Source organism: Benincasa hispida, chromosome 6 (assembly GCF_027475165.1).
Source record: "Benincasa hispida cultivar pf3 chromosome 6, pf3_genome.v1.1, whole genome shotgun sequence".
NCBI lineage: Eukaryota > Viridiplantae > Streptophyta > Magnoliopsida > Cucurbitales > Cucurbitaceae > Benincasa > Benincasa hispida.
The window spans coordinates 54781241-54792262 of NC_143483.1; the positions used below are offsets into that span (position 1 = coordinate 54781241).

The window sequence follows — 11022 nt, forward strand, 5'->3', positions numbered from 1 at the left end:
CACAATAGTAACTAATAAATTTAATTTCATTTTATAGCATATGATATCCCATATAAATTAAGAAATTCATTTCATTAATTTTATTTCTTTTGTTAGACTTTTAGTTCACTTGATGGTTTTCACTGTCCTTACTCTTTTTGTTATTTTTCTCAGTTTTTTTCTTAGATAAGTATAATTGTTAGGATAGTCGAAATACTAACTATAGATATTATTGAAATTAATAAATTAAAATATGCAAGAAAAAAAATTAACATATAAAAATAAACTAAGAATGGTAGCATTCAATTTAATTACTTTTATATTAAACTGAATTTTAAATACCTAAACTTAATTGGATTTATATATTTTAAAGGTTAAGGGCCATTTTTATGATATAATGAGACCTTTCTCAAGGTCTCTACCAATAGTGAGGAGAAAAAAAAAAAAGGAAAAAACAATCAATCATATCAAATTATTTGTGGTTGTACTAAAGAAAGAAAAATAGTACAAAATTCAACCTACCACATCTAGTTGCCTCTAAAATGTATTAACCACAACTCATTTTCTACTTTTAAATTAAAAAATAATTATTAAAAAAATAATACGTTAGATTTTTTTAATACATAGTTGGTTTATAGATTTAAACCTCTAACCTAAAAAAACTTATATATCAATTAAAACACCTAACACCTAATTCATGTTTTTAGATCAAATAAATCAAGACAACCCCAATAAAATTCAACTCCCACATAATAGCAATTGACATATATAACTTCATACTAAATTGGAGATTTAAATCTTTATAGATGCAACCAAAACTTACAATAAAGAAAAACCGAACCAACTAAATTTAAACATAATTACTTATATTTTTTTTCATGATTTAAACATAAATTAATCAAACAAAGCGGATTACACCTTTACTTACATTAAATTTCAATTACCTTTCACTCATTAGTATTAAAAAAACATTCTTAACTCCTAAAATTAGATGGACTAAATTGACGTAATATAGCCTAAAAATACAAGTTTAAATTTATATTTACATTCTAATTTTGATTAATAAAAAAGGTTTTAATTAAATCCCATCAATATTAGCCATGTGAAGGCCCAACGAAGAATTTTAACCGTACAAAGAAGAAATAACGACGACTCAAAGCCACTACTCCTTAATCCAATATTAATGACAAAAATGCTCCTCAATCTATTGTCCTTATTCGTAATTTCATCCTCCATCCACGGAATATATATAAACCCCCAAACTGCCCCTTCTTTTTGCTGAGCACCATCATTATTATTCGATTCTGACGTTTTTTTGTAACCCCGTTTTTCAGTTATCAAATGGACGATTCGAACGAACACAAAGGAAATTCCTCGCCGTCGTCTCTGAAGGAGATGCTCAAATCTTCTCTGTGTTTATCTTGTTGCCTCCGTAAGCACCGGAATGGCCATCATCATCACCATCACCACCACCACCATCACCGGCGGATGTCAATTTCCTCCGACGGCGATTCGCCTGGACCGCTTATGAGGTGTTCCTCTGCCAAGGATAAATCCAGATCTCGTGAGAGTCCTGAGATCAAGGATCGACGTCCTCATTTCATTTCGCGACTCGGTCGCCATGGACGTCGTCACTCTGCTTCCGCTGATTTCCGCTACGATGCGCTTAGTTACGCGCTCAATTTCGATGAAGGATACGATGAAGGCCATGTTGATGATGACTTTCCTCTCAGGAATTTCTCCTCTAGGTTACCGGCTTCTCCGCGGAAATCCTCGCCGTCTTCGTCAAATGCGTCGAGGGAGATGATCACGGCGTTTAGTTAATTAATCGAATAATTCGTAGAGGCGTTTCGTGGTTTAATTCGCGGCCGATCGTTAATAATTACAGCAAACGGTACGGTGTGGTTATACTTATGAACGACGAGGTTCAATGGAACGGAAGCGATCGAATTCCAAAAGGTACATTTCGCCAGATTTTCAATACACAAATCCTCTGGAAATGCGTTTTGGTTTTGCGTAACTTTTTCTTCATGGAAATACCACATATATATATATAAGTGCGTGCCTGTGTTTATATAACATATTCGGATTTTGCAACATAGTTTTCATATTGTTCTTGTTTAATATATATAATGTGATCTAAATCTTATCTCGTTCTGGTTTGGGAAATATTCTATCTCGTTAACTTTTCCTTTAAATTTCCAGAGTTATGAACGCGAATGTTCGTATGCCTTTTGCCGATCTTACACAAGTTTGCTTCACTTCTTTAAGTTAAATCATGAACAAAACGATCAAAGAAATTTTATAGATTGACGGAGAGTGAGTTCGTATTTTCCTTTTCTACCAAGAAATCCAAATAGCAACTCCTTTCATTCTGAAGAACGACTGAATTTTATTCCAATAAATAAATTCATAAATATTGCTTTAATAATGTTTGAATCTTACTAAATAAATGATTGAATCACAATCAACATAATATTTTTTTTTTATACAATAGGATAGAGGAATTCAACTACAAACTTCATGATTTGAACAATGCTCTATTGATTAGGATGAACATACATCCAATACAACCAATATAAAGTATGTTTTAGTTAAAAAAAAAAAAAAAACTCTAGAAAAACTGTTTTGAAGTTTGAACTCAAATAGTTGTTATAAAAAGAATTATATAAATAATTAAATTGATGCGAATTGGTACTTGGCATGTGTAGGTTTATTATTTCACATGTATAATCAATGATGCTTTTTTTTTCTTAGTAATAATTGATTTTTCAGCCATTATTAAAAAAAATATGACACTGAATATATTTTAAAAGAAAATACTGATCTGCACCTTAAGACACTTATGTATATTTTAGTTAATCGTTCATATAATTTGTCAAAGGACAAATTCCTTTTATTTATTTTAAAATATTTTTATTTTATATATTTGGCGCATCTTTAAGATTTTAGTTTTCAAATTCTAAAAATCTCTAAGAAGATGGTTGGGACAAGGATTATCTCAAACTATAATAATCATCTCTTTCTAACTATATAAGTATCATATTTTCCTTTTTCTATCTACAGAAAGTATCTTTTTAATTTTTTTTTTAAAAATAAAAAATAAAAATTGACCTATATCAATTTTTTATTGAATACAGTACGGGTTGCACATGAGATAGTGTATCCTACTTGCACGTAAGTTTAGTTTTCATTGGTAAAGCAAAAGTTGAATCGAGGGCTATTAAAGACTTTTTCATTTTTATTTGTTGAAAGGCAAAGAAGCTTTTCTTTTTCTTTTTTTTTTTTAATAAATTTTTTTAAAAAATTATTTCTCTGCAGCCATTTTTTTTAAAATTTTTTTTTTATCATTCATTGGAGTGATAGTTACGATTTAGTTAGATTCTCTGCTCTGTCCTTTTTTTCTGAACCAATCTCTGTTCTTTTTCCTAATTTTATATAAGAAGAAAAACTTTAAAATGTTCTCAGGAAAGAAGAAAAAAAAAGTTTATTACATAGCAGACAATTAATTAGGCACCACGAAGATGGAATAGCTAAGTACCAAGGTATTTTTTGGTATTTTTTTTTCATGCATGAATTTCTGTAGTTTTATTCGAAGATTAAAATATCGATGTCGATATTGACATCAATATTTCAATTTTATGGATATATCTATGAATATTTATGTAATCATGAATTTTATAAAATTTATTTAAATTAATAATTAAATTTTTACTTTCAAACTAAGTTATGAATATTATTATTCGTATGATATTGAACTAAATAGATGACATTTTCTATGTTTTACAAGTATTAATAAAAAATGTTAAAGATATTCATGATTATTTAATGTCAATATCGAACTCTTCGATTTACAATGTATGACATATCAACGTATATTTTCATCCTTGATTATACGTATATTTTTTTTAGTACAACAAATGTAAATTGAGATTTGAACCTCTAATTACTAAGAAAAAAAATGACCCTATTGAGATTTTTTCTTCTAAATAGTAATCCACCCACAAAAGAAGAAGAATAAAAACTTCACATAAGGTTAGAATTTTTAAAATGTTTAAAAGGCTTTTCTTAATACAATAGACTTAGAATTTCTATGTTACAAGAAAATGTATATGTATGTAATTTATCGTCGAGTTATTTCACATTGACCACCTGTTTTTATTGTTATTTCTATTATATTATTTTAAAAAAAAAAGCTATTTTAATATATTAATTTACTTGAACTAAATTCAATTTTCAAAATTGGAAAAACAAAGTATGAAGAAAATACGACATATATTATATCAAATGGAGTTTTAAAAAATTTAATAACATCTCACTAAAATTTTTTAAGATCACTTTTGTTTATATCCAACTAAATACTACCAAAATTTTGAAACCTATAGGCTGAACTCATTTTTAACAATTTTCAAACCTCCCTCTAAAAATAATGTATATATTTAAAGGGATAATACTTATTCAATGCTCTCCTTTCTTACACACTAAAAATAAAATAGAGGAATCGATTAAACAAAGTGTCACATGACACACTGTTATTGAATACTGTCTAAATGGTACAATAAATGAGTTTTTTTTTTCTATTCAAAATGTTTGTACACACTCACTATGACCAAAAAAAAAAAAATTCACATATTTTTTGTTTTAGCATTTTTTTAAAAAATATTATATATACTATTATCAATGTAAGGGTGGAATTATTGTATTAATTAGTTCAACTAGGTTTAAGTTCAAATTTTATGAATTTGATAATGGCACTATTATCATTATCTTTTTGAGCCTAAAATGGATGGTCAATCATTAAAACATTTTGGAAAATTTTTAATAATTTAACTACTAAAGCATTCGAATATATAAATAATATCGATCAAGATATCAACTTAGACATAATTTCACGGTCAAAAGATCTTCAACTCTATTTTCAAGTTTAAAATTGTTGTAACTTCTAAATTAATCGTTGTTGAATATATTTTTAGAAAAATAAACTGTCATATAGAGTAATCAAGCATTTGATAAAATTCAAACTTAAAAATAAAAACGTAAACTAAGGGGGGATAAAATAGAACTTTAAAAAAAGTAAGCTAGGAGAACCATGATTTTTTTTGGAAATCAATCTCAAAAGCTACCTTACTTAGATTTTAGTAATTTATGTAATTCAATACAACAAAATGGTTCTTCGTAACTCTAAAAAAATGTCATAATCACACTTCGTGACTCTTTTTTTAGTTTTGGAATCTACCATAAAAAAAGTGTATAAATGATACATGAAAAATCAATCATTATTGATTGTTTCATGACTTTTTAATTCAGTCAATAATAAACATTTGTTGACATTTATTACTTATCACGACAATATTTTCTTGTCAATAAATGTCTCAGAAGTTGACTTTTTCTGTAAATTAAACATACATTAAAATCTGTCACAAAAACATTAATAATGTCACATTTACAGTGTCAATAATGCCTTAATTGTGACACTTGTCATTGGAATGTAACAAATGCTTTTAATCATAGATAACTATTTGTTTAATACATGGTATTATACCTATAATTCATCCAATTTTGACATAAAATATGTACACAAATATAAATATGAACTTTCATATATAACAATGATGATTGTACATTAATACAAGGAAACTATTTCCGACGAAACTAGTAACCAAACTTTGATTTAGTTGTTTACAAAGAAACTAAATACAACTAAGTGTTAAGCACTATCCCAAAAAAAAAAAAAAAAAACACAAATAAATAAGTGGTTTCTTGGCTTCAATGTGCTTCTCCAATCCCTAGTAAAAAAACAACATTCATTTTAGAACTCAGCCCAATACATCAATGCCAACAATTATAACATTATTTCATTAATTAGTTACACATTTTTAATGTTTTCAATCTACCCAACTTATTAAACATAAAAGAAGGTATCATGTTTAAAATATTGATGTCATTAAATTTTTTATCTACAAACAAACTAACAAAAGTTTCATTCATATCACATAGTCAAAATATACATCCACTCATAATACATCATACAAAACATTCTTCATGCTCAAAAGAGATGTTCTTACCTTGACAAGAACCTTAAAACTCAATTTGAACACATTGAAACAATCTGGAACTACAGACAAAATGTTTAATTTTAAACTTAATTAGAAATCTTGAAATACAATCAAATTTAATTAGAAGTAAAATGCATCATGCCTATCATCCAAAATCACAACAACATAATCAACGCAAAGCTCATTACAAAACCATAAAATTTATAGACATATACATGTGACATCTTATAATTAATTAAGTAAAAGAAAACAACATACTAATATTAAACAAACAAATTTGGATTCTGCTTACTTATGTGCTTCTAAAACTAATACAAACTATCCTAAAAAAAAAAAAGTTTAAAGATTAAAATTCAATTTTAAGACTTTGATCAATTTTGAATAGATCTAAACGAATTCAACTTTTATGATCAACAATCTAAGTAACTAAACTAAGGAAAAACTCTAGAATCAGATTTAAAGTTACTAAAACAATATAAACAAAAAGAGGCGTTCTAAACATGGCTACATTCTACAATCCCTAATTCCACAATCATATTCAAAATTTCAAAAACAATCTAAACAAAAAGAGGCGTTCTAAGCAAAGCCGCATTCTACAATTCCTAATTCTATAATCAGATTTGAAATTTCAGAACTCAAACAAAGGCATAGAGTAAAAAGAGAGAGTACCTCAAAGATCCTATTGAAGAAATGGAGAGTGAGAGTACATTTAAATAAAAGAATCCTCTCATCACCGCTTGAAAAGAATCAAAACGACATTGCTGTCACACCTCGTCCCAGACTACCATCTGAGCCTAGGAAAGGACATGACTGCAGCAATTATCAACCCTTTTGCTGACACTTACTGCCTAATAACTCTTGCGGAAATAACTCTGATACCCAAGTATAAACTTATACACAACGGATGCCTCTTAGGCCAAAAATTTATTAATTCAAAAGCACAACATATTTAAAGTAATTACAAAACTAGTTTCGCAAGTCCCAATGCCCAAAACCTTGGTCCCTATATGAACAACTATAACATGTGTACAATATTTATAGTAACCACCTAGCAAACAGGTTACAATATCTTTGTCCTTTAGTGGCAGAGCAGATGCAAAGCTATCTCCTGAGGATTTGATTGCTACTTAGAGGAAAGGAAAATATTTGAAAACGGGGTGAGCTTGCTAGCCCAGTGAGTGACTTAAGAAAGATAACTGATTCTCATGCAAAAGTCTAGGTAAAGAGATTAAACTGAAATATAAACTTCTACAGTAACCTTATACTGCAGTACAAACATTTTCCAAGCATAAAACATGTAAAGCAGTTTTTTTATTAGAAAACATTAACACTGTTTCTTAGTTGAGAATAACCCCGCTGTGGTTAAATCCCAATACCAACTTCTAGTCAAGAGGGAACCCTTTTGCTCAATCTCTGACTTTAACTACCTACGTGCACATGGACATACTAGTACCTTCATATCTTAGTTACTTCTGCTCAGATACCTTCTTTAAACTTATCCTTCAGTATCGTGCTGTTCGGATACCTTCTCAAATATCCTTCGGTATGGTGTTTCAAGTAAAACTAGTCATAAACGACTCTCTCTTTAAAGCATGTAAAGTATAACGCATATAAAACATGTCTTTAAAGATACTAACGCATGCTGGGTGTATTTAACACACATAAATAGCTTTTCAATAAACTTTTCATACATGGCATGCGTTTAAAACATAACTCATGGTTTACTTGGAAACTACTTTATAAAACAAGCTGGCATGAGAATAATCTTTCTTTAAAACATGGTTTCTTTAAAACATTGTAAATATTTTAGTCATCACCTTGTCATCTAGGAACTTTTCACTCTAGAAATTCTTTGTTTACCTCGGGCTCCCTTTTGAACTCCTAAAATCCAGATTCAATTTAAAGCTCAGATTACTCATAGTTATAAGCCTTATTTTGAGATACTTCTTTCTATAAACATGTTCTAAATATCTCAGGAAACTTACCCTAAAATCTGAGCTTAGAACTCCTCGTGGTTTGGCCGGAATCTTCAAATCTTCAAGATTGGCTCAAGCTTACCTGACAGCTTGACCCTTTTGTCTTTTTATCAGTTTCCAGCCCGATCCCTTAGAGCTTCTTCTTCAGCAGCCCTAGCCTGAAAACTAAACTCGCGGAGCTTTCAGGTGGCTTTGAAATCACTCCAAACGCACGAGTATACTGGGAGAACTCTTTGTCCCAAGTTGATGTTGTTTCCAGACTTTACTGTCTACTGCATCTCCCCTTTAAGCTTTATGATCAACGCATAAATTTGCTATCAATGCAAAGTTTAATCAGCTTTCCCACTCTTCTTAATTTCTTTTGAATTGTGATATGAAAAAATTCCTTGGCCCTATTTATAGGCGTTCAAAAACTTTCCAAGGTCGACACTTCTTACTTGGCCGCATGTCCAAGTGTTTCTTCCTCACACTATCAACGCAACCTTCTATCAATGCAATCTAAGGTGTCTTCTTCATCCTTAGCCAGCACAAAATGCTTAATTTTGCATGTCTTCTTATGCAACCACCTCATTTGCTTAAGGCTTAAGATTTCTTCCCAACAAGACACATGTCCAGGTGACGACCTTGCATGTGTCTAATCAACCTCATATGCGTTAACCACAAATGCGCCCATCCAATTTCCGCAACCTACCTATGTCTGGACACCATCAACCAGTGCATGCGTCCATTTACTCTTACCTTGTGCATCTAATCGACCCAACTTAGTCACAAATGCTAGATGCTTGCAAGCTCATCTTTGGCCGCATATGCATGGCTTACCTTTGCTCTATGTACTCAACTAGGATAATGACCAACACTCCTTCAACGCATACTACTAGTTTGTTCTATACGCCCATAAACCCTTAGACGTTCTACGCATAGCACATGTCCAGCGCATAGCACATCACCAACGCATAGTGTAGCACTATCACATCCATCGCGGTATACCATCGCATAACACTGTCGCGTCCAACACCATATGCGTCCCTCGCTGCATGCCATCCATCGACGCATGCCTCGCACCGCATCAACGCATGCCCTCGCCTCACCGCATGCCCTCGCATCACTGCATGCCCTTGCATCGCATGCCCTCGCATCATCACAAACTACCAACGCATTTCCTTCAGCCGCATGCCTTTGGCTGCTTACCATCGTATCCATAGTGTCCAATGTCCAGCGCCCTTGGATGCGTTGTTCTAACCTCTAATACACTCGGGTACCGCATGCATTGTTCTTGGCCACACTTTGGCTTCCTTCAATGCATCAAATAACCTCTAAATGATAAAGGCCAATGCATGGACAACACTTAGTCAATTTTCTTGCTTTCAATGCATGGGTTATACTTGGCTAATTTTCCAAGTTTTTCTCTAAAAGTCAAGTTTTCAAATTCACACTTTTCTTCTAATTTTCCATCCTTTTCTCTACAATTACACATTAGTTTCCACATCAACCTACTCACCACACTGGTCTCATTAGGGAACATACTCGAGTAGAGAAATTAGGGTCCAGGGTTCACATTTACCTTCCCCTTATGAAAATTTCGTCCTCGAAATTTCGTTACAAGTCTGTCAATTAAACAACTGCGGATACTTGTTTCTTATTTGCTCTTTAGCTTTCCATGTTGCTTCTTCTATGCTAGGTTTCACCATAGTACCTTTATCAATGGGATTGCCTTATTCCTTAAGACTTGTTCTTTTCTGTCAAGAATCTCCACTGGTTCTTCTTCATAAGACAAATTCTCTTTCAACTATACTGGTTGCTCAGGCAACACATGGGTAGGATCTGACACATACTTTCTAAAGCATTGCTACATGAAACACATCATGGATACGAGATAATTCTAGAGGTAAATCCAATATATATGCCATTGGGCCAACTCTTTCTATTATCTCATAAGGTCCAATATACCTTGGGCTTAATTTCCTTTTCCTACCAAACCTGAATATTCCTTTCCATGGAGATAACTTAAGAAATACTTTATCACCAACTTCAAATTCCAATTCTCTTCTCCGCTTATCGGTATAACTCTTTAACCTGTCTCGAGCCGTCTTAAGATTATCTCTTATAATCTTAACACTGTATGATGTCTGTTGAACAAGTTCTAGACCTAGTAATTTCCTTTCACCGGCTTCATTCCAACATATCGGAGTTCTTCATGGTCTTCCGTATAGTGCCTCATATGGTGCAATTTCAATACTCGAATGGTAACTGTTGTTATACGCAAATTTGATCAACGACAGATGCGTATCCCAACTGTCATTGAACTGCAATACACATGCTCTCAGCATGTCCTCTAATGTCTAGATTGTCCGCTCAGACTGACCATTCGTCCGTGGATGAAAAGCTGTACTGAAATATAACGTGGTACCCATAGCTTTCTGTAAGCTAGGCCAAAACTTCGATGTAAACCTGGAATCTCGATCTGATACAATTGAAACTGAAGCCCTAAAGTGACTCATAATTCGATCAACATATAGCTTAGCTAATTGGTCTAGGGTAAAAGTAACTTTAACAGGTAAAAACTTAGTTGTTTTTGTCAATCTATCTACAATTACCCATACACCATCATAGCTCGTTGGTGTCCTAGGTAACCCAACAGGAAATCCATCATAACATGTTCCCATTTCCACTCTGGTACTGGGAGTGGATTAAGTAATCCTGCTCGCCTCTATCTTTCTGGCTTAACTTGTTGACATATTAGACACCTGTCAACATACTCTGCTATTTCTCTTTTCATACTAGGCCACCAGTACGATGTCTTTAATGTTCTGTACATCTTCGTACTGCTTGAATGCATAGCATAAGCCGAACTATGTGCCTCTTCTAGAATAGCTTGTTTAAGTGCTAAGTTATTAGGTACGCATACCTTACCTTCTTTTAACAGCACTTTTTCTGTTCTTAATTGGTAGTCCGTCCTTAATTCTTTACCTACTTCTTTAGCTAACTTCTGAAGATCGGAATCCTTTAACTGT

The 11022-nt window shown here is 31.9% G+C and overlaps 1 protein-coding gene across 1 annotated transcript; it reads left to right on the forward strand.

Moving 5' to 3' along the window:
* Positions 1-1193: 1193 nt before the first annotated feature.
* Positions 1194-2148, forward strand: LOC120080223 (uncharacterized). Its single transcript, XM_039034802.2, has one exon. It carries the CDS (start codon positions 1321-1323, stop codon positions 1801-1803), a length of 483 nt encoding a protein of 160 aa, XP_038890730.1. The 5' UTR covers positions 1194-1320; the 3' UTR covers positions 1804-2148.
* The last annotated feature ends 8874 nt before the right edge of the window (positions 2149-11022 follow it).

Bases quoted from the DNA above. Each gene is read 5' to 3' on its own strand.
- LOC120080223 (XM_039034802.2), top strand. From the start codon at position 1,321: ATGGACGATTCGAACGAACACAAAGGAAATTCCTCGCCGTCGTCTCTG.